General features: G+C 43.1%; 2 protein-coding genes across 5 annotated transcripts in view; one reads left to right on the forward strand and one right to left on the reverse strand.

Annotated features, from left to right (window-relative positions):
* Positions 1 to 863: 863 nt before the first annotated feature.
* morn5 (MORN repeat containing 5) overlaps positions 864 to 25,337 on the forward strand; it is a 29,296-nt gene continuing 4,822 nt past the window's right edge. For 2 of the 4 annotated variants that reach the window (XM_010877685.4, XM_020053589.3), the window contains exons 1-4: positions 19,976 to 20,333; positions 20,596 to 20,743; positions 21,361 to 21,472; positions 21,746 to 21,877. In XM_010877685.4, coding sequence (XP_010875987.1) covers positions 20,287 to 20,333; positions 20,596 to 20,743; positions 21,361 to 21,472; positions 21,746 to 21,877 — 439 coding nt within the window. In that variant the 5' untranslated portion in view covers positions 19,976 to 20,286. Of the gene's footprint in view, positions 915 to 18,885; positions 19,345 to 19,975; positions 20,334 to 20,595; positions 20,744 to 21,360; positions 21,473 to 21,745; positions 21,878 to 25,337 lie in introns of those variants that run through there. The other 2 variants (XM_020053590.3, XM_020053591.3) reach the window with 2 other exon arrangements.
* Positions 12,723 to 19,927, reverse strand: ndufa8 (NADH:ubiquinone oxidoreductase subunit A8). Its single transcript, XM_010877683.4, has 4 exons — positions 19,754 to 19,927; positions 18,706 to 18,869; positions 17,246 to 17,411; positions 12,723 to 13,300 (listed from the first exon to the last, which is right to left on the reverse strand). Exons 1-4 carry the CDS (start codon positions 19,802 to 19,804, stop codon positions 13,163 to 13,165), a joined length of 519 nt encoding a protein of 172 aa, XP_010875985.1. The 5' UTR covers positions 19,805 to 19,927; the 3' UTR covers positions 12,723 to 13,162.

A 25,337-nucleotide genomic window follows, 5' to 3' on the forward strand; every position in this document is an offset into this window, starting at 1 on the left:
AGTAAACAGGATCCTCAGCACCCCACACTGTCCTGCTGTGGTTACCCGAATAAATATCTCAGACTCAACTTGTTAAACTTGTGGCTTGATAGTTTGGTCGAGCTGAGGGCGAGGAATCTAAAATAGACAGATTCCGTTTACATGAGTCCGGATATTTCAGCTCGGCCCATTGGGGGGGGGGGTAAGGCGGGTGCGGGACGAACAGATTCATGAGGAAATCTATCGCCTACTTGTTTTGATATCGCTCAAACGGAAGAGTATGAAAGGTGGCAGCTGAGGGAAAAAAAACTCTGGCCAACGAAGACCAAGAGAGGCGGGAGATAGAGAAAAAGGGAGGAAAAGTTGAAGTGAACACCCAGCGAGAGCGGGGGAGGCCGGGGGAGGCCGGGGGAGGCCGGGAGGGAAGTGGCCTGGGCCCGGAGTGTGTGACTGATAGCCCACCAAGGCCCCAGCAAGAGGAGACGCAGGGAAAGACTAACCCACCTTGACATGCGTACGAAACCCTAGCAGGCTGAGCCAGAAGTGAGACAGGAACCGTTGGAGGAGCAGAGCTGCGCTGCGCCGAAACGCGTCTCTTCTAACTAAATCTGTTTAGATGAACGCACCGCGGAGGAATGCCTCCATGTCCCTCCTGGAAACCGCACACACAACTGCATTAAAATGGGATGAAAATGCACGGAGACTGGGCATGAGGCAAGCGTGTTACCGAGAACATATAGGAACCATACAGAACTGCCAACTGAAGTTCTGCCACTGATGTGTGTGTGGGAGGGAGTTAATAAGGACAGACAACCGCAAGTGCCTCTAAAAACTACTTAGGAGGGTTTGCCCCGACGCGGACGAAGGAAAGTAAAGGAGGGTGGAAGGGTCCGTCAAAGGTTCCGGAAACTTCTGTTTACATCGATATAGATGAGGTAAGAGGATAGAGATGGAGCGCGGTGGAGGGTGGGGGGGGGGGGGGTGGAAGACGGATAAGCGAGTCACTTGCAGCTCTTGGCCCCTCGACTTGGCTCAGAACTTATTTTGGGGGGGGGCTTCTCCCTCATCTCCATTGAGCGAAAAAACGATGAATCACGGGGCTGAAGTTTCAACAAACAATGCCGTACATGACAGTAGAGCTCTCCCTACAGCATGGAGAAGAGGAGAGAGGGGGAAACGGATTTGGTGCTTGCACGCCACAGTGGAACAGCGCGGTAAAGCTGTAAATAGTCCTGAGGCCAGGGCCTCATCCAAAATGGCACCCTCTCCTCTAAGGCTGTTAGTCAACAGTAGAGCACCATATAGGGAATATGCTGTCATTTGGGATTCAGCCCCCGGGGCTGTATGGGCTGTGTCTCAGTAGGAGTAATGAAGGCCTTGGATGGGGCCAACACAAACACAAGCCAGAAGGACCCGCAGCATCACTCGGTGGAGCTCCCACACAACCCCTTCACATACACACACACACGTTATCAATCCATCCCCCATTTGGTTTTTAAACAGCTGGGTTGTCCCCTCACTGAGACTCAAATCAGTGTTTCAAACGACAGATACAATCAGTTTGAACTCTGTGTTCAAGAGTTCACATCTAATTACTCAAAGCAGAATTGTCATTCTAATGTTAATATTACTACATTTCTCACTGGGACAAATAAAATGCTGTTTCCAAAAATGTTGGGACTCTGTGTAAAATGGAAATAAAAACAAAATGCAAAGATGTATAACAATTAAACCCTATATTTAATAGAAAATAGTACAAAGACAACATACCAAATGTTGAAACTTAAAATGTTTATTGTTCCTTTGAATTTGATGCCAGCATCACATTTAAAAAAAAAACAGGGGCAACAAAAGACTGGAAAAGATGTGTAACACTAAAAAGTATCTGGTGGAACATCTCACAACTAAATAGGTTAAAACCTGTTGGAAATCCTTGGCCCGCCAATGTCGTGTTGTTGAATACAAAACTGTGCAATGTACACAACGGATGAGTGTACACTGGTACACATGTCACATATCTACAACAGATGAGTGTACACTGGTACACATGCCACATATCTACAATGGCTGAGTGTACACTGGTACACATGCCACATATCTACAACGGATGAGTGTACACTGGTACACATGCCACATATCTACAACGGATGAGTGTACACTGGTACACATGCCACATATCTACAACGGATGAGTGTACACTGGTACACATGCCACATATCTACAACGGATGAGTGTACACTGGTACACATGCCACATATCTACAACGGATGAGTGTACACTGGTACACATGTCACATATCTACAACGGCTGAGTGTACACATGTCACATATCTACAACGGATGAGTGTACACTGGTACACATGCCACATATCTACAATGGATGAGTGTACACTGGTACATATGCCACATATCTACAACGGATGAGTGTAAACTGGTACACATGCCACATATCTACAACGGATGAGTGTAAACTGGTACACATGCCACATATCTATAATGGCTGAGTGTACACTGGTACACATGTCACATATCTACAACGGATGAGTGTACACTGGTACATATGCCACATATCTACAACGGCTGAGTGTACACTGGTACAGATGCCACATATCTACAACGGATGGGTGTACACTGGTACACATGTCACATATCTACAACGGATGAGTGTACACTGGTACACATATCTACAACGGATGAGTGTACACTGGTACACATGCCACATATCTACAATGGCTGAGTGTACACTGGTACACATGCCACATATCTACAACGGCTGAGTGTACACTGGTACACATGCCACATATCTACAACGGATGAGTGTACACTGGTACACATGCCACATATCTACAACGGCTGAGTGTACACTGGTACACATGCCACATATCTACAATGGCTGAGTGTACACTGGTACACATGCCACATATCTACAACGGATGAGTGTACACTGGTACACATGCCACATATCTACAACGGATGAGTGTACACTGGTACACATGTCACATATCTACAACGGATGAGTGTACACTGGTACACATGCCACATATCTACAATGGCTGAGTGTACACTGGTACAGATGCCACATATCTACAACGGATGAGTGTACACTGGTACACATGTCACATATCTACAACGGATGAGTGTACACTGGTACACATGTCACATATCTACAACGGATGAGTGTACACTGGTACACATATCTACAACGGATGAGTGTACACTGGTACACATGCCACATATCTACAATGGATGAGTGTACACTGGTACACATGCCACATATCTAAAAAAAAAAAACATCCCAGAGAGGATGAGTCTTTCAGAAGTTGTCAGGTGGTGGCTCCAGCCCTGGAGCAGGACGAGGCGCCGGGACAGGTGTTCACCACTCTGTGAAAGACTGAACTGTGAATGCAGCATGTCACTGCATCCACAAATGTAAGTGAAACTGAACCACGCAAAGAAGAAACCAGATATAAACAAGATCCAGAAACGCTTCCACAATCTCTGGCACTGACCTCATTTAAGATGGAATGAGGCAAAGTGCAACTGTCTTGTGGTCAAATTACTTTTGGGAATCATGGACGCCGCATCCTCCAGGCTAAGGAAGTATACGGCATGATGGTATAGGGGTGCATTAGTGCACATGGCATGGGTGACTTGCACATCTGTAAAGGCACCATTAAGCAAGCAAGCAAGTTTATTTATACAGCACAATTCATACATTGAAAAAAAACGATTGGTAAAACATAGAATAATAGAAATAGAATAACAACTACATAATAAAACATTTAATCAAAGAGAGAAATATAAAAATACATCATAATAATAGAAGAAGAGATGAGATCATAATAATATAACATTGAATAGGAAAATAGAAATACTAATGCTAAGAAATCTAGGTTTGGAGCAAGATATGCTCCAAACCTTTTTCAGACATATTACTCCAGCATGGCTCCTTAGACTGCAGTCCAGACCTGTCACCCATTGAAAACATTTGTCTCATTATGAAACCAAAAATACGACAAAGGAGAACCCAAACTGTTGAGAAGCTGAAATCCTATATCAAGCAAGAATGGAAAAGTATTTCAATTTCCAAACTACAGCAATTGGTCTCCTCAGTTCCCAAACGCTCACAGTGTTGTTAAAAGAAGAGATGTAACAATGGTAAACATGCCACTGTCCCCACTTGTTTGAAACGTGTTGCTGGCATCAATGTCAAAATGGGCGTACATTTTTCCAAAAACAATAACATTTCTCAGGTTCAACATGTTGTCTTTAGTTTATACTATTTAAAATTAAATATAGGGATTCAATTATCTGTTTTTATTTGCGTTTTACTCAGTGTCACAAATGTTTTGGAAACAGGGTTGTAAATACAAACCCTGAAAGTTAATGAACAAGACCCTGTGGCTGTAGAAAAAATACCATATTTCTGTTTTTAATGGTAGTTCATGCCCTACTTTATAGCGTGCACCACTTTTTGAACAGCACCCTATGGGCCCTGGGCTGTAGAAGTGCAACACACAGGGAGAACACCTCAAGAGGAAAGGGATCAATTCATTTAGAGGTCATCATGCACTTCCAATTTCTGCACAGGTTGAGGAAAAATTCTGTTGATCTTGAAGGAAAAAGAAAAGTGCTGAAAAGGGAACTTCCGGTTGGCATGCTGACTTGAAGATAAAAAGAGAAAGTGAATTCTCCACAGGGTGACACATACTGTATGAGAGTCTTGGATATCTCAGTTGAGGGCTCAGAATCTGCAGGAGATTTGATAATGGGAGGTGTTGAAAGATAAAATGATAAAATCTGTTCTTGCTCCTTTCTGAGCTTCTCTTGAGCATCTGGGAAAATTACCGACTCACACTTCCAGCACATAACTCCCTGAAGCCCTGAATTAGATGGAAAATGGCCCTTGCTCTGTCAATTTTCAATTTACTAAAATCCCAGGCGGTAGCAGAGGGCCTGACTGTTTCATGTGCAAGTTTCTCTCTAACGTAGTGAGGATTCAATCAATTTCTCCACTGAATCAACCCATCATTAACTAATTTCAAATGCAAAGACAGTATTTTTTCTATTTCTAAAGGAAAACCTTTAAGATGAAAGCATCAATAACTTTTAAAGGGAAACTTCCTGTGAACAAAAGTCCCTCTTTTGGTGGTGGACAGGTACCAATATGACTCATTTGGCTTATTTCAGGGTGGAGTACATGGGTTACAGTGGGGAGAACAAGTATTTGATACACTGCCAATTTTGCAGGTTTTCCCACTTACAAAGCATGTAGAGGTCTGTAATTATTATCATAGGTACACTTCAACTGTGAGAGAAGGAATCTAAAACAAAATCCAGAAAATCACATTGTATGATTTTTTTATAATTTATTTGCATTTTATTGCATGACATCTCTGAAGAGAGCTGGGACCACAGTTTCAAAGAAAACCATTAGTAACACACTACGCCGTCATGGATTTAAAATCCTGCAGCGCACGCAAGGTCCCCCTGCTGAAGCCAGTGAATGTCCAGGCCCGTCTGAAGTTTGCCAATGAACATCTGGATGATCCAGAGGAGGAATGGAAGAATGTCATGTTGTCTGATGAGACAAAAAAATTGCTTTTTGGTCTAAACTCCACTCGCTGTGTTTGGAGGAAGAAGAAGGATGAGTACAACCCCAAGAACACCATCCCAACCGTGAAGCATGGAGGTGGAAACATCATTCTTTGGGGATGCTTTTCTGCAAAGGGGACAGGACGACTGCACCGTATTGAGGGGAGGATGGATGGAGCCATGTATCGCGAGATCTTAGCCAACAACCTCCTTCCCTCAGTAAGAGCATTGAAGATGGGTCGTGGCTGGGTCTTCCAGCATGACAACGACCCGAAACACACAGCCAGAGCAACTAAGGAGTGGCTCCGTAAGAAGCATCTCAATGTCCTGGAGTGGCCTAGCCAGTCTCCAGACCTCAACCCAATAGAAAATCTTTGGAGGGAGCTGAAAGTCCGTATTCCCCAGCAACAGCCCCGAAACCTGAAGGATCTAGAGAAGGTCTGTATGGAGGAGTGGGCCAAAATCCCTGCTGCAGTTTGTGCAAACCTGGTGAAGAACTACAGGAAACATTCAATCTTTGTTATTGCAAACAAAGGTTTCTGTACTAAATATTAAGTTGCATGACATAAGTATCAAATACTTATGTCATGCAATAAAATGCTAATTAACTACTTCAAAATCATACAATGTGATTTTCAGAATTTTTGTTTTAGATTCCTTCAATCACAGTTGAAGAGTACCTATGATAAAAATTACAGACCTCTACATGCTTTGGAAGTGGGAAAACCTGCAACATCAGCAGTGTATCAAATGCTGGTTCTCCCCACTGTAGGTCTTCATGGGTCAAACCCAAGTAGATACAATGCAACTCTACAGTGTTACATTTGGCGAGGATTCCTCTTCAACATGAGAACAGCTCTTAATGTACTTTGGCTTTTATTAGACAGTTTGGGTTGGAACATGATGACTTGGCTAGGCTGCTGCTTTCTGACATGGTTAACTTCCTGATATGGTGACATTTGGTTATATTTATTTGCTTTGTTCTGTGGTTGTTCTTTGGTCAATGAAAGTGAATCTTAATTTGTGTTTCTCGTCTTGAGCCCCAAAAACCTGGTTCTGGTGGTGCCCCTGCTAACCCTGCGCATATTGAGTTGGCGTGAAAGGGTAGTCAATCTGAGAAAACACTTCTTATTTCTTTCACCAAGATTTAGCTTCTAAGTCCTTGGTTTATAAAATCAGAAAACTGTGTAAGGCACTATATCTATATATTTTGGTCACTGTTTGACGGATGCTTCATAATGTGCCAAACTTCAACTACATACTACAGTATATTTTGTCCAAGATTCACACATCCAGCCAACAAAATCGAGAGAAAAAACTGGGCACGTAAATGTCAGATTGGGAGGATGGCATGGAATATATTCATACCAGCTCAATCATTTCCAGGCAATGTCTCAAACCACTTAACATTATTCAAATAACAACTCCATAAAGTCTTTCCGGATAATTAAAAATCAGTAACATTTCTTGACAGAAAGCATGAAAACAATGTCACAACATTTAATAACAGCTGAAAACTTGTCATAACCTATTATAATGATCATACCACCATAATGACTCATAGATAGACTTTGATAAATATATTGTTCATCGATGACACTACATAAATGTGTCAAAACCCACCAAACTTACAACACAAGGCAAACTATTCCCCCGCCTTGATTGTAAATGTATTGAGCTATAACATGTATAATATAATATATAATACGTAACAATTTCTATGATTTTACTGAGTTACAGTTTATATGAGGAAATCAGCAAAGGTCAATTAATTACTCCATCAGGTATGGAGTTCCCCTATGACTGGGAATAATGTGTATATATGCATGAAATGTTCCTGGAATATTATAACCAGTCATGACAAGTTATGACAACTGTTATTAAATGTTATGACACGATTATGATTGCGCCACAATGCGTTATGACAGTAACCGTCACAAAGTGTTACCTATAAATCTTATGTTTTATTTTTCACATGTTTAGACAAGAGTGTGTAGACCAGCAGAAAAATCATTTATCATCTGCCCCTATTAAAAATGAAATGAAAGAAAAAATATAATGTATGTAATGAGCATTAACTGAGTTTGCGTGGAGTGTAACTATATGTGAGCGTGTGTGGGTATAGTCTAGTGAGTGTGTGTGCAAATAAACAATACCAAAGGGACAGTGCGAATAGGGCGACATGTGGATAGCCATGTGACCATTTTATAATTTGACAGTTTTGTTGAACATTCATAAGGCTCGGGGGGAGAAGCTGTGCAGGATTCTGTACCTAATAGAATTGAGAGACTGGTACCACGTGTCATGCCCGTCGTGCAGGGTTATAGAAAACAGCCTATGGCTTGGGTGGCTGGGGTCATTGACTGTTGTTAGGACCTTCCTCAACCACTTCATAATGACTGGGAGCTTGGACGCAGTGAACTTGGTCGTTGCACCACCCTCTGAAACGCTTTGCGACTGCGACCCACCCCACTTCAGCTTTGTCCATGTGGATTGGGGCGTTCTCAGCCCTCTGTTTACTGTAAGCCGCGATCATATCCGTCTCTGAGTGACTTTCTTACTGAGGTTGAGGGTGACAAATATGTTGCCTATTCTCACCACCGGGGGGCGGTGCTTCAGGAAGTTCAACACCCAGTTGCAGAAGTCAAAGTTAATTGCCAAGGTCCTGAGCTTAGCGATGAACTTGGAGAATATTATGGTGTTGAATGCTGAGCTGTAATGGATGAACAGCGTTCTTCCATACTGTAGGTATTTGTTGTTTATGTGGGAGAGGGCAGTGTGCAGCGCAATGGGAATTGTGTCGCCTGTGGATATTTTGGGGCTGTATGTGTATTGGAGTAGGTCCATGATTGTGAGGCATGATCAGCCTTTCAGGATGCTGACGCTCTTGGTAGACCCTGGGATGACCAAGGCCCAACAAGAACAACTACTATGAAGTAACCTAATTTCAGCAACTTCATTCAGATGTTTTGAAAAAAGTTCCTTCTAATAAATAGTCTCAGTAAATTGGCAAAGCCCCCTAAATTTATATTGTAAGTGACATATTATCCAAATGTGAAATGTAAGCAACACCTATTTTATTTGGACCTTTCCTTTTAGTAGCAGTGTGGTACAAAGATTGAAGTTGACCAATGCGAGTTACACAGAAAGAGCAAAAGTGCCAATACCTTTGGCCACAGCTGCATTTAAAATTACGGGAAAAAGTTTAACCTTTACATTTGCAAAGGACTCGTCTTTGCACATACAGTACATCTTTACAGGCACCATATCCATGGGACAGCTTTTGAGCCAGAGACAGCAAGCTCACCTGTGCAGTCTTGTCTTTCTCCTGCTAATACCTAGTTCGCTGGAACAAACACAGACAGCAGTTGCTAAATGTTAGCTTAACAAAACCATTCATTGGAGCTTTAAAAACACTGGAGGAAAAACAACGAATGCAAAGCGTGAAACCACTGGAATGCAAACAATGATTCTATCACCTCAAAAAAGAGCTCTGTGATCCTCTACAACCCCATATTTACCTGGCATATGAGGGGTGGGATTACAGAATGCTTCTTATCGAAGTAACAGTATTATTTACAAAGTAGCTTTATACACATTCCTAATATGAATCTGTATATCCAGGCCATCTTGGAAACAAACATGAAATGGCAATACTACATGTTGATATGTGACTAAAGAGCATGACTAATTAATTAATTCAAACAACAGGCAATGCGTGAGGGGGACTTGGGGGGAAAAACAGCTTCAAGACCCAGTAAGTGTATTTCTGTGTTGGTCTAAACTGGCGTGGTGCACTGATTTCTATAATTGCCAAGGGGATCAGTGGTTTAGACGGTGGTGTGGGGTTTGTAAAATAGGTCCCTCCTGTCAACCACATGACATTAATCCTGTTAAAATGCATGAATTCTCCCTCTGCTAATCAAGTTCATGTTATGGATCATGTTTTGCATTATCCCAAAGAAATAAGCCCAGGATATTCAGACTTCAGCTGAAAGACATTGGAAGCTAAGGTAACTCTGTGGGTTTAAGACCAGATCTGGGTTGAAGTGCTATCTGAAGTCTTTCAGATACAGTAAGAATTCGCTTTAGTCCTTTTGGAGCACCATATGCTCCAAAAGGAGCTTGGACAGTTCTACTGGTTTCATTAGAATGGACAAGCTCAATTAAGTTAAGCTTAGGTATTTGCAATGATATCAAATAGTATTTGAATCCAGGTCTGGGCTTAAAAAGGGAGCAGGGCTTATTCAGACTTGACTCATAGGGATCTGGGGAGGTACTTGCAGTCTTCCTGAGCTCTTTGTACTCTACAGAATGACAATTCCCATGAATGGCAGTGAGACTGTATTAAATACGACCTGCGTGAGAGTTCAAAGTGGCCATGTAAACATTGAGATGAAGCATGAATGCAGCACTCAGTAGCACGTATGGAGGACCAAGAAATGACGTCTGCTTGACGAGCTTCGTTGTGTAGCTTATACTTTAAAAGTACTGTACGTTTTCCAGACAATGCAGAATTTTAGGTCAGACTAATTTGCATGTTTGAATTAATCAATTAGCTAAATACAAATCACAAAGTGGCTAAGATGTATTGTTTTGATGAAGTGCTGGTGGACTACAACTAACAACAAATGATGATAATCAGTTAATACACCTAACACTGAATACACCAAAGAAACAGGGCTTATTTATTGACTTTACACTAGGTTCTGACAGAAATGACCGGATGACTGAGAGATAAAAAGACTGGCAGCAACTGACAAAGTGGTGGACTGAACAATGGGGTTATTGACAGTTGGGGAACGTGAATAAGCAGGTTTAAGTGTTTTAACACCGTTGTCTCCTGTTTTCTCCAGGAGGTTGCTTTGAGAAAGCCCTTTATTGTAATTCTTTCCTCAGCCAAAATGGGCTTCCTGCATCGGGGCAGAGTCCACTGATGGTGACCCCCTCTTTTCCTGGCAGAGGCTTTGAGCCAGGCCTGCCACGAGAACCGCGGCCCTGCTGCCTTGAGACACTAGTCGCCCCCGTCTACAGTCGGACTCCTTGTCCGACTGCCAACCCCCCCCCCCCCACTATGTGCCAGTCAATCCCCACTGAAACCTTTCCTTCCCCCCTTCGCTTCATCCCTGTGCACATCGCCCAGGTCAGGACCACCGATGCCGGGCGCTTCCTGACCATGAGCCACCGGTGCAAACCAGAGACCGCACCTCAGGGGAATCATCAGGGGATTTCTACACAAGACAGGATTGGCTGTCTGACAATAAAAGGGGAGGAGGGGGGGTGTGATAGTAGAGGATAGCCATCCTAGTTATGTCTCCCAAGTTGGAGATGTCTCTCGAATTAAATTGGACAGTGAGGTTAAAGGAAGGTTGAATAAAATAAGATATTTTGAAATCTGTGGCGGTCTGCCTGTTACTTCGAGTGCGTAATCTCAATGCTAAACTGCTCAGTTGGAAGAACTAGGCTATAGGTCTCATCTGGACGGAGTGGAAACATGGGAGGAAAATTGTCTGGATTATTTATGTCTTCACAACACTGAAGATTAATGATCAAATTAAAAATAAGCAAAGCAAATAAGCCAGCTGAATATTTTCACATGAGCGGGGTGACATTGGAACGTGGGTATCTGCAGACTTTTACACGGACACCATCACGAACGTCGCCTGGCCAAGGGCTTTTTGGAAAGAGGCCACTTAACATGATTTAAAAAACACCCCTGGGCCACATAGCCACGTTTAAATCTGACAACTGTCAAATGTACAGTCCCTATTGGTCCCTGTAGAAATGAACCACATGGCATAGGAAACCGCTCCAGAGCTGTGCCTGAAGCTTTAAAGGGAACGAGAAGTCAAGCCAGAGAACCACTCGCCTCAAACCCTCTCCTCCACGTTCAGAGGGTACACGCTCACAGGTTACGCTCTACAAAGTCATTTTATTCTCATTTACAACGGTGGTCTGACAGGAATCTGACCGTGGCCTAAATTCCACCCTACTCGCCAGCGCACTATATTTGATGACAGCTTCATGGGCCCCGGTCCAAAACAGTGCTCAAGGGTGCCATTTGGGCCTACGCTTCTGATTCAAGGAGTAGTGTTCTGTTTCCCTTGATGTGATACCCTGAGTAGCCCTCAGGCACTGGGGCCAGCTGGGGCCCTCTGATGCCGTTCCAGTCCCAAACGGCTCCCTTTCTGCTGCACTAGGTTTGACCAGAGCCCGCGCTGACCGGAGGCCCGTGAAGGAAACAGAGTTGGATTTGGGACAGACACTCAGTATTCCTTGTGGAGACAGGCCCTCCCCGGTCGGCCAAGGCAGTCCTGCCTCTCTCCGTGCCAAAGAAACGTCAGGCTGAATCCACCAAAAACCTCTCAGACTCCACAACACACTGACATCAGCCCGTACAGCTGTAGAAAGCTAGGCTGGGGAGACGGAATGATATGAAACCACGGCTGACATGAATGCCCACACACACTTGTTTTTTTTATTTTTATTCAAAACGTACAGTCTCTGGGCTTCTATGATGTTGGGTTTTAAATGGGTATTACAGGTGTTGTATGTTAAAAACAATTTGACAGGAGTAAACAGACTCAGCCTCTCAAACTAATACAATGTCACTAAGATATCAAAGGGTCTGAATAATACGGTCCGCCAACAACCCAGTGTAATTTAATAAAAAAACTTAATTCCTGTCCAGGTCCATAAAACTGCCAGGGACGCATTGCTGTTAAAATACTAGTTATACGGTTTTCCTTTGTCAGTGTTAGGATGGATATTGGCATTCCATACCACAGTGAATCGGTTCCAAATGAAACCATATACCCGTACACTACATTTGCCCAGAGCTTGTGGAATATAGGGTCCTAATATGGGATGAACCCACAGCCTTCAAACTGGCCCTGTCTGTCTTACCAGGACCATCCTCCAGGTCTCATGAAGTGACCCAGAAGAACAAGAGGAAACTGGCAATGACCCTGAACCCAATAAGACCCTGAACCGACATAGTTAAAGAGGACAACACAATGAAACTGTTCCCGTTTGCGTACAAACACTACCTACTGTTTTCACCAGTTCACATTATTGGACACTGTAAGCACAACCCCCCCCAGTTACATTGATGATTTGCATGACAGCAGACAACTCAGGAGATTAGCATTTTGAAATTAAATCTTTTGTTTTTATTTCACAACAAAACCACACGTTGCTTTTCATTCAACCAATAACGTTTCAACAATATAGAGAGAAGAGAACGGCTGAACATTCAAAACGCACATTGACTGTGTGTACGCAGGCAGCTAAATACTGATCTCTGTTTTTGCCCTTTTGACCAATCAGTGAAGAGATCTGACGCTACCGGTCAAAAGAACAACGTAAGATCTGGATTTTTCAGCCTGTATAAACACAGCCAAAGACGTCCCCCTCCATCCAAAGAGGTCTGATGATGGTGTCTGTGGTGGAGGAGACAGCAGGCATTGTGGATAAGTTGTCCCTAGATGTTGACCAGGGGTCAGTTTCACATTTTCCCCAGTAATAGTTAAGGTTAGGTTTTGGGGGAGGGGAAGCTGATCCTAGGGAAACTTCATTAGCACACCGCTTTACCAGCTCCAGAAGAAGAGCCGGCTGCCGTGCTTGGCGGGTTGCAACTTGCTCTCAATGACAGGGTTTGGCTCCGGCCGGGGTCTCGAATGGTAAGGATTCTCAGGGATTGGTCTATCAGTGTCCACCTTCGTCACCTGAGGAGAAACATGCAAGGGGGTTAACCATCCAGAGGACACTCTCAGGCTGCATCAGCAGGCACCATACTGCCCTTTGTAGCGTGGCCGAATCTAGCATGGTTAACAGGGCTCCAGATTGGGCTTGAGACTATGACCAAACAGCTGCATTCTGTGACCCTTTGTCTTGGCTTTTTCGAGGTACTATTTCAATTGAGAGCACCAACATGACCTTGGCAAAGTTTGGTCTAACGGTAACGTGACCCATTGTCGCACTGATATCGAACTCTACGTGTCTTTTTTCAGCTCCATGTGTAACGGTCTGTTTGAGCCACCCACTCCCTCTCGCTCAGTTGTCAGGGAGTAACTGTCAAAACAGCATTCTGTTGCTGTGTGAAGGAGATCTTAGGCGGCTACCACCCTGCCCAATGAGAACTCTCCAAAGAAGTCATAATCATACATTTAACGCAGAAGACGAGACCCAGTCAAAGTTCTAATCAGACATCGTTCAACAACAAAATGGCCTCCCTCTCAAGAGACAATATGCGCTTGGTTGATTGGCAACATAGTGACAATACATAGAAATATACTACAGACCAAGCCACCTCATCCCTGACATTTCCTCCAAAACACAGATCTCTCTCCCAAAACTAGTGTGAGACAAAGACCATATGATAAGGGAAACATGTCAACGACTTGTTACAGATGTGCAGTTCATGAAGAATTTGTTATTTTCTGAAATGCTATGCAATGTGCAAAGACGTGGCCATCTTCCTCGCAGCTAGAAAGCAAAACAAGACACAAACTGACCATGTTGAACCTGCAACTAGTCCATGTTTTAAATCTATTAAGATTTTTTTTTTGTAATTCTAGTAGTAATAAATATTCCTTGTTTAAACCACATGTTTACAAGTCAAAAAAAAAATATCAGTCAAATAATTAGCTCTTTTCACTTAACAACTCAAGGATCCAGGTCAGTAGAAAGACAAATGCTGTGAGGCTACGTTGAAATCTAGCAGGCCAATGCACAGTGTAAGACTATGATATCTAAATCTACCCAAGAAAATTCCACTACCCTCCACAATTGCTCTGTTAGGTCTAGCCATGATTGCATTCTTAACAAAAACATCAAGAACTATGTAAGTCCCAATGCAAGTACCCTAAACATACAGTATAAATATACAATCTAATGAAGCTATATAATTAATGTTTATATTCAAATAAACTAATACACCAAATATGATGTACACTAATAAATATCTGGGGGGTTGCTACCAAATCATGTGCTGGTGCCACCAACTGAAAGACTCAGTGGAACCAGTGGAAAAAGGTATTCAGAAGCCCTGGTGACGGTTATGCCACTATGCCAGAGTTGCAGACATTCCTTTCATGTTTTTCCAATCAATAACTGATTACTTGGATGTGCAACGTTATTCACACCTTTCTTTGCTGACAGAGACAGTTCAGGAACATCCCATCCAGCCCATCAGCATGTAAAACTGATCCAGCCCATCAGCATGTAAAACTGATCCAGCCCATCAGCATGGAAAACTGATCCAGCCCATCAGCATGGAAAACTGATCCAGCCCATCAGCATGGAAAACTGATCCAGCCCATCAGCATGGAAAACTGATCCAGCCCATCAGCATGGAAAACTGATCCAGCCCATCAGCATGGAAAACAGATCCAGCCCATCAGCATGGAAAACAGATCCAGCCCATCAGCATGTAAAACTGATCCAGCCCATCAGCATGTAAAACTGATCCAGCCCATCAGCATGTAAAACTGATCCAGCCCATCAGCATGGAAAACTGATCCAGCCCATCAGCATGGAAAACTGATCCAGCCCATCAGCATGGAAAACTGATCCAGCCCATCAGCATGGAAAACTGATCCAGCCCATCAGCATGGAAAACTGATCCAGCCCATCAGCATGGAAAACTGATCCAGCCCATCAGCATGGAAAACTGATCCAGCCCATCAGCATGGAAAACTGATCCAGCCCATCAGCATGGAAAACTGATCCAGCCCATCAGCATGGAAAACTGATCCAGCCCATCAGCATGTTAAACTGATCCAGCCCATCAGCATGTTAAACTGATCCAGCCCATCAGCATGTAAAACTGATCCAGCCCATCAGCATGTAAAACTGATCCAGCCCATCAGCATGTAAAACTGATCCAGCCCATCAGCATGTAAAACTGATCCAGCCCATCAGCATGTAAAACTGATCCAGCCCATCAGCATGTAAAACTGATCCAGCCCATCAGCATGTAAAACTGATCCAGCCCATCAGCATGTTAAACTGACTGTCCAGCCGCCCTGCGCACCATCTTCTGTCCTTGTGGGGACATACAAAGAAATCCATGTCCCCTAAACCAACCGTAACAACTTAGAGACTGAATTTAAAGGGGCACAAATTTAAATAATGACACGACTTGTCTCCTCATCTTCCCTTAAGGAACGGCACTGGAACTGTACTGGCTAGTCCAGGGTGGTTTAGGGTGGGGTAATAGTACGGTGAGTGTCTGACACCAGTTTGTGGAGAGTATATATATATATATCCAAACAATGTTTATTATCTTTTTTTAAAACAATAATTACTGTTCCGGTAATGCTTGTATTTATGCTAGTTGTAGAGTAAAAATCCTACATCATGGCCAACTTACCCCAAATCCTTATCCCCTTAGGCAGAAATAGACTTTTTCCAGCAAAAAGAGCACATTATTCATGTTAATCTGTGTGAGGACTTCTGGTCATAATTTGATTTATCAAAGAAAAACAAAGACACAAACAAAAGAAACTAGAGCCCATTTACTGACACTGGCCATGGATAAAGTCTCTCTCTCACACACATCTACACTAAGATGCACGCACGCACACGCTATTTCCCCAAATACATAATGAACACTGAGGCTAAATACTGGCCACTTTCTATTTCATATCCAGTTACTTGATACTGTGATTTCCCCAGTGCTAATTGAACTGCTATATTAACCCAGCAGACTCCCATGTGGACTACTGATTAGCAGGATTATTTAGAGGTCCATTAGATTTCCTCATGTTGACCTTTCCATTTCTGGCGTATTCACTTTTCTATCCTCATTATTTTACAACATGTGCACTGTTTAGGAGCTGAAACGCAACGATTTCGATAAAACCGTGCAAAAAACCTGTATGAGATGAATAAAATGTTGGAACTTCACAAGGAGATGAGAAAGAGCAAATATTAAACTGTGTGTAAAAGAAATATACAGTGAAAGTTTTGCTTGGTTAAACAGAGAAAGCCTACACCACCGTGTGTAAGCATAATGACAATCTGCACCAACAGGCTTGAAGTGGTTTTGAAGCGAAAAGACTACCGTTGACCCTAGATTTAATACCTCTACTGAAGGACTAAAAAGAAAACTGCAGAAAAGCAGGCATTATCTACTTGGGGGCTTTCAAAAGCTAACATGTACTTCAGCTCAGGCGAATTATTTGGTTTTCATTTAGTTCTTCAAATTTTGTGTTGATATAACAGGATATTATTGCAATATTAGCGTGGTCTTAAACTTTTTAAATAATGAACCATAATTTGTTTTCAGCACTTACTCTATATCCAAGTCCAAGTCAAAAGTAATTTTATAATGGCTCTACTGTAAATGGCAATGAATATCGTATCGACAGCTTAATATCATGATAAGTGTCATTAACTCAAAGACAACATTTTATATCATATTATTAAGCTGCCAACATATTTACCGCAATATCATATGCCCTTGACATTACTTCTGGCCAAAATAGGGCATTGTTTCAGAAAATTACTGTATGTCTTTACAACAGTTATCAATAGGTGACTTCTAAAATGAATAAGGGCGCATCGCCATACTAGTTGTTCTATTAAAGAGTATTCAGAAAACTCCTATATACTTTGAAATCCACAGAAAACTACATGGGCAGGCAGTAAACCTCCAGGGGCCTCACCTTGGAAAGGTCTCCCAGGCCGGGTCTCTCCCAACCAAGCTTGTCCAGCACGCAGCTGTCAAAGGCGTGCTGCTGCTTGCGGCACTGGCGCAGCTCCGCCAGGTTTGAGTAGTCCAGGCAAGTCCAATACTCTGTGAAGGATTCGGCGCAGCTCCCCTTTATCTGCCTGGAGGACGCAAAGTGTGACAAGTTGATTGGCACGTTTGCTGTAGTGGGTTTTTACGGTGCCTATTCAGGCGGAGCCCCTTCCCCAAAACAAATGTCTTGCTACTTACTTACGCCTGTGACTCCTGTAAAGCAGCACAGGCCGCTGACGAATGTCCTCCATCTCGCTCGCGCTACATAAGGGAGTTCTAAATGTATCCCTTCCCAAAACACATCGCGAATGCGTTCACCTTGTTATAGACACATCATTTAAAGACTCTCCAGATTTGTGTACTTCTATCTAACCAGCGTCTTTGTTTATTTACGTTGCTAATGTGGCTAAGCTACCACTTCAAGGTGGGTGTAGGACTTCCAAAAGCCTAAACAAACTAGTGTAATTATAAGTTGGCCGAAAAACCGCGCACCATCACAATAATGACATGCCTCACCATTCTCAATTACCGTCTGTTTACACCTGGGACCCGAGCTGTTTATTTGGTCCTGCTTTGGAAGCGGTTGTGTTATTTGTGGACCTTCCACAGAACACGTTCGCATGTCAAGCCCTGCCCCTTTTTGGTGACAAACACCAGTCAGTGTAGAGGTGTGTGTTTGTTTGCATGTGTGTGTGCACGCACATGCGCGTGCACTTGTCCAGCATCACAAGGTGTTATTAGTGCACAGTGGCCTTCTGTAAACAAAGCCTCTCGCCATGCCCCACAGTGAGACAACCCAGACACACCACTTCCACCAGCGTCTCATATCTGTCAGACAGACAGACAAACAGCAGCCTATAGTTAGGCTTACTCTGGGAGTCTTGCTGGTCCGTTGCAGAACAGGCATGGAAAAATAAGAAATGTGTTTTGAGTTTAACCTAAATATGAACCTGTTCAGTGCAAACAGCCTGGTTGAGGATTTTGGATGAAAACTGCTCTGTTGAAAGGGCAATACCTCAAAATGGTAGAAGGAAAAAATTAGCGAGCCATTGGCGAGATAGGACTGAGGCGCGCAGCTCAAGCAGTAGACCATTACACCATGGACTTTCAGTACAGCGCTCGATTAGTGTTGTAGGCTAAATATGAACGGAGAACGAACACCGCAGACCATGTCACTAGTACCACAATCACCCGCTGGCCTACCTAACTGTTTCATCTATGACATTTAGCCTTTGATTACATAACCGGTGGGACCTAAACGTCAGCCTCAAGCTGGGATACCAGACATTCCCCCGTGGATCACGCAGGAGCCGAAGTGGAAGTTGCATGCAGGACTAATTCAGCATGAGTGGTTTCCGACTCACCTGTGTTACAACTACCCACCTGAAGAAGTTAAGGGCACACTCGTTGATTTTCTTCCCTTCATTCAGACACTTCCTCGGGTCCTTCTCCTCCCAGCGACAGAGCATGAACTCCTTGTTGGCCCTGTCACACTGAGAGCCATAATGGTGGGCAGCTGCCTTCAGCACCGCGGATGACACGCTGACCTACACAGGAGCGGGCATAGTGAGACATTCGTCCAACATGTGGCACAGCCACCTTGGCCAATATATGCTTAACATCAGGGAGCAATAAAAAACCACAATATGGAATAGCGATAATACTAGAAGGCAGTGGGTAACTTGTCAGCAACACTAAGTAGATACAACTTTCTGGGAGATACAACTGTTTATTCAATTAAACAGTTTTGTTTCATTGTAAAAACCAAAGGGGCAATAGGTAATACCAATATCATTTTTACCTTTTTAAATGAATAAGGAGATTTTCCTGATAACTCTACAGAATGTGTATATCTTTTATTTCCGTAACCCAGCTACTGTATTCACTTGCTAGTTGAAGATTTCCTGCAATTTCAGGGACATGACTGAATATCATAACAAAACACAACAATGACGTTTAGCCAGAGATTCACTTGGCTGTGCTTGAGATGAAAGACAACACACAGAGAACAATTTAAGGAAAGTACGTATCTAATTATTAGAGCAAATGAAATCGCTTATGATAATTTATCTTGTATTGCATCTACAACGTTTCTGAAGATAGAAGGCAATGTAAAGTTTGCGATCTTGTAAATTGAAAGTGCTGTGTGTGTGTGTGTGTTTGTGTTGTACCGTTCGTTTAGCTACGTTAGCTAAGTGCAAAGCTTAGTGTGCTCAGTCACCGTGTGCTTCAGATTTTAGATGTTTACTCAAGATCTCAGCAAACATTACAGTCTTGTTGTGAAGGTTAGCCAATTTAACAAGTTCACTATATAGCCTGTTGTTCTAGTTAGCTAAAATGTATTGGCAAGCAGACGCTTTTTATAGCTAGCAAGCTATCTAAGCTATCATTGCTAACTAGATTGTTTATTAATGCAATGACTAACGCTTACCTCCTCAACATTTAATTCATTCAAAGTGGGAATCTCCACCGAACCTGGCATGGTTCGGCCACCAGTAGATTAATCAAAATTAAAGAATGTAGTAATAAACTCCTCAACAAACTCAAGGTCCTCGTCTAGCTACAGGACGAGGCCAGACAAGGAAGGTCAGTGCATTGCGCATGTCTTCATGTTTGCAACGCATTTCAGTGACGCAATTTCAGTGCGACAAAAGATTCCGGCTTTGGACTTAATTATTCGACACTAAAAGTAGCTATTTAGTTATTGTGCTGACAAGCCTAGTTGTTTTCTTAGAAACTGGACAACATGCTAGACATATTGTATCATAATAAATATGAAAATGAATTAACAAAATACAATAGGACATACAAGGCCTACTGTCTTTACCACCCCTAGCCTTAGCGTTTCCATAGCGACGTTGTCAAACACTGCGTGCTGCAGGAATCAGGCAGCTGTTGTGTTAATAGCTAACTAAGCGAGACCTTTTCTTCTTCACTTTCTCAACTTTTAATAAAATAACAAACATGGAGTTCACAGGTAGCAGTTATAAGGGAACTTTCAAAAATGGGAGGTAATATTAACAACTACTAAGTCATCATACATCATTAATAGTCACCTGGCCAAATGTGTACTACAGTACAGTGAAGTTGCTAATTAAGTGCGTAACGTTGTCTAGGCTAGCTACAACAGCAGTACTATACTGTTGCTATTGTACTGTTGAGCGTTAGCTTGCACCAGTTTGGGCACATGATTAAGTTAATTGTTTTCATCTCTCCACTGGTGTATTAGATAGCTCCTCTGTAGTTCTGCACTTACTTTACTCTGTTCCTCAGGATGGAGGGAGACGGACAGTATACGTTTCCCACAGGGACGAGATATGTAGGGGGGATGAAGGATGGCATGTTCCATGGAAAAGGTGTACTTTTTTTCACCAGTGGAAGCAAATATGAAGGAACTTGGGAGAACGGTATATCCAAACAGGTATGTATGTTGGTGTGTATGTGTGTCTGTGCCCGTCATATGTGTGTATGTCTATGTGTTTCACTTTGGTTATGTTCATCACATCTGTTCCACTTTAGCAATCATTCACATTCATTGACGCAGTTATTGCGTTTCTACACCGCTCTTGCTACATGTGCTCTCTGCATGTTCCACACAGGAAAGACATTCCTTTTTGGTCAACTGCTCATTCATGCGTATCTCGGCCCTAATAGTAACCAGTTCGATTATTATCATGATTACTATGGTCCATTAGACAAGATCTAGGTCTAGCAAGCCCATTACCAAACACACCTGACTCCCAGCCGACTCAGACCTCCCTTTGTTCATGGTAAAATCTCCACCGGAACACAGATCTCTCAACAAATGCTACGCGATTAAAAGACTATTGAAGCATATTGACACACTTAGTTTGGCCTATGTTGTGGTTAAATGTAATTCCCCTATCAAAACACAATTGAAGTGGTGACAAGTTGTTCCGTCTTTTAGCCCAAATCCCCTCTTTTGGCATTACAGACAAGTTTCAAATGTATAACTGAACAAAGACAGCTTCTTGCAGGGTGTTTCATGACTGAAACTACACTCTGTTTAATCCACAGGGGAAGTATGCATTCTCTGATGGTCTTGAGTATAGGAATAAGGACTGGGATTACTGTGATGGATATGACAGACGGTTCTACACAGAGAGATGCAGTGGACTCAAACCTGCAGGTAAACCTAATTAAAGCATATTATACAGTGAAAACCTTCTTGAGTGTGAACTAATGTGTAACAGCAATGAATTGTGCTGAAAAGTAGTCATCTCCTCTTCCACACAAATCTTATACCAAGTATTAGATTCATTATCTATTCAGTCTCTATGCTATAGCAAATTACACATACTGTGTATCTCAGTCATCTTTAACACAATCTGAACAATCCTCGTTTTAACTGTTGTCATTGTTTTTGGCTGGACACTGAGGTTTTGTCTATCAATCCTGTCAGGAGTGTCTCAACTGACCAACCTGGACCCGCCACATGTCATTCCCAGTGGCTGCTATGACTGTGGGGATGGCTTCTATGACCCCAACACCAGGGTCATTACTGACTATGAGCAACACTTTCTCAGGAATGCAGGTGAGGCGAGTTTGATAGAGCTCAAGCCAAGGTTTGGAATGTTTGAGAACCGATCTAAGAATCTCGTATCACGTTATTCGTAACTCAAGCCGTAGATAATAGCTCATCGGAACTCAGAGCACATTAACCTCGACATTTCCATTGCAGAGTTTTACTTTGCAATGCTGTGTTTTTTTCTTGTGTTATTTTGCGACCTCTGAATGTGATGTAGATTATTTCCTTTAGTGTAATGTTAAGGGCACATATTAGCCCATCGTAAACCTCTGGCCACGTAGGAAACATTTTGTAAAAAAACTGGTCAAATAAAATGAATGGATTTCAGAGGTTCTCTAATTTCATAGATTATTGCATGTAGCTCAGGGCAGAGAAAGCCTTATTACCAAATTAATCCGTAGTCCTCTCAGACGTGCCTCTCCACTGCAGTCATTTCAGTTTTGTTTTCAAAGAGAAAATCTGAAACACATTTATTTCCACCCACTGAGTGCCTTCTTTGATTTGAAGGCAACAAGGTCTGTCAGGTTTTCAGATAGGAATTCCAAAAGCCGCTCCAGCTTTCAAAGTTTTGCATCACTATACAATGTCTCGGATTAGGAACCGTTATGGATCTAATCTTAGTACCTCTGTGAATGGAATGGATGACGCCGTATCGACTGGAGACGGCCCAGCTGTGATGTCATCGTCTGTCTTGGGAAATAATGGACTGTAGTGTATGCTATCACTTGGCATATGTTGAAGCCAAGGCAGGATTTTTTGGAAACAGTGAATGCATTGGCTACATACATGTACACACCAAGTGAAAGAAAAAGTGGGATATGAAAGTGGATACTCATCCTTGTCTTGGATTAGCACGCCACTAATACAAATGATCACTGACAGGCAGGGAACAGTGTGTGATTTAATAGCGGACACTGCCAGGCCAGCTCCACAGTTTGGGAACCCCCTTGGTTGAAAAACTAGTGTAACTATAGACAGCGTTATAAAGATTAGTATCCGTGTATTATTCAGGGAACCGAAGCGTGCTCATCTTCTATATATGCATATATGCAACAGACAAACAAAACTAGTTGAAGAGATGTACAGCTTAACAGATGTCCTGAACATCTGTAACGAAAAATATATTCAGATTTTCCCTGCTTCGAGTCCTTCAGATCAGTTCTGGAGATAGTAAAACTGAGTGAGAGCAGTGTTGAGGGGAAAAAGAGGAGGAGCTGCAAAAGCCAATAGACTTGTTCCAATAATGTGATTCAGATTAATTTGGTCTGTCTGCTGTTTGTACTGCGATTTGGTACGGTATTTCTTACCCAGGAAATGTGTCATTGATTTAGCAGTTTACTACAGATGGTCTTGGGTGTTACAGATACTATCAGGGATAAAATGTCAGTCTTTCGAATCCGCCGATATGTCACTTCTCATACCCCCTCCGCCCAATCCAATAACCATGTTCCAGAATTGAGAGATACGACGTGCTATGCATTTGTTTAAAATTGACAAATACTCTTCCTGCTTTTGGAGCTACTGTACTGTGAGTTGCTGCTGGTGGGTTCAAGTGTTTGTCTCAGGAACCTGACTGAAGTGACATTGGGGACGTGTGTCTTCTGTCTACCCCTAGCTGCACTTTTAGGCCGAGTCAAAATCTGAGCGTATTTAAATACCCTAAGCCATCAAAGCTGATTCACATTCCAGCGTGCACGCTACTTCGACATATATGATGTGACGCAGGTCACTCCGGATCCTCTGGATTTGTTTCCATCGCAGAGAGGTTGAAGGTACATTTGTCAAAATGGGTGTGAAGATACAATTTATTGTTGATGGCTTCCGTCCAGGAAGGTGGTAAGAAGAGCATCCCGGCACTTACTGGACACTGAGAGGAACTGCTCTCCCTGTGGAGGGGAGGTGTTTCGGGGAGGGGAGGAAGACAGCTGTGGGACGGGACAGCAAAAGGGCTTTGTGACAAATGACACCCTATTCCCTGTATAGTATAGGACTCTTGACCAGGGCCCGTACCCCCTAGTCCCTGAACACAGTAGCTCGCTACTTTTGAACACGGCTCCAATAGGGTATTATTTGGGATGCATTCAAGAACAGCATAGGGGGAGAGGCGAAGGGTGACCGGGCAGGAGCACCGGGGGAGCCCTCAGCCCAGAGAGCTGCTCTTGGGCTGGGCAGGAAGGGTCAGGGAAATGCCCAGGCTTTGGGCCAAGACTTGAGAAGAAGCACAAAAGCAGATGGAAGGAAGAAGACCGGTGGAGGAATCTCAAGCCTTCACAGCGGCAGCCCAGCCGAGGCGAGGCGGGGGTCATCTGGCTATGACCCACCCCACCCCCCCTCAAGCTGGTCCAGTCAGGGGAGTGTAGTGGTGACGCAGTTGGAAGTCAAAGGAGTGTGCCTCCTTCTATCTGCCGGCCAACCGACTGCACACGGAGCCAACTTCTGCCTGACTGAGTCACTGTCTCCACCTACTTAAAATGCTCTGCACTGGAAACAAATATATCATAAAAAAAGCATGCAGCGTTATGGCCCGGGCTTGGGGATACACAAAATAAAGCCCCGCTAGAAATCGTAAGGGACGACTTGAGAGACATTTTATATGGAAGGACCCATTGGAGGTGTCGTACAGTACATGGAATTAGAAAGAGTGGTCCTGATCCTACGAGGCCAGATTTCAACGAGACGTGTAAAGGGCTTCGGCGGCCTTGTAATCTGAAGAGTGCCGTTGCCAAAGACAAACGCCCTGTTATTATCCTGATCATGTGTAACAACGCTAGCCAGGAGAGCTACGCGGGTGAAGAAATTCAGGATCTTCACAGAGCGTCTTGCAAGGGAGGAAGCGGACAGCGCTGAGGTGGCAGTCAGTCCGGCAAGCAGCGAGTAATGGACCTACATGCTTTCAATTTTTATCCAGTTCTACTAGACGTCTCCTGAATAACTTATTTAAACAACCTTTTGATGTCAGAGCTGTCAAAACAGTCAATAGGGGAATAAAGTAAAATATGATGCTGATGTGCATTTACTTTGCACAGTTGTATTAGCACAAAAAACATTTTAGCTTGTGTTTCATGGTTGATATTTTTTTCCCCTTGGAAACGAGCAACAGCCTTAAAAGTGGAAAGGAGACCAATTGGCGTGTTGTTTGTTGTAGCTGACTGGACTAACTGTTCCTTTGAAAAGTCAGAAAGGTTCACATTCAAAAACATCCCACTGCCAAGTAAAACACCCCTGGCTTGAGCTTTTGCCAATCTATTGTGAGTCAAGTTGTGTGTCCCAATTGACACTATTCACAGTGGGATGCGTTACTTTTGACCACTTTGCCTTTTGGGACAGAGAAAAGCTGAAGCTTTTTGAAATGGATACAACCAGCATGTTCATGTTTACTATAATACCGCTGGGTCCTTAAACCATATCCTCCTCAGTTGCAATTCCACTCAGATTATTTACATTTTGTCAAATTAACCCCTGCCCT

The sequence above is a fragment of the Esox lucius genome, chromosome 14 (genome assembly GCF_011004845.1).
Source record: "Esox lucius isolate fEsoLuc1 chromosome 14, fEsoLuc1.pri, whole genome shotgun sequence".
In the NCBI taxonomy this organism is placed as follows: Eukaryota; Metazoa; Chordata; class Actinopteri; order Esociformes; family Esocidae; genus Esox; species Esox lucius.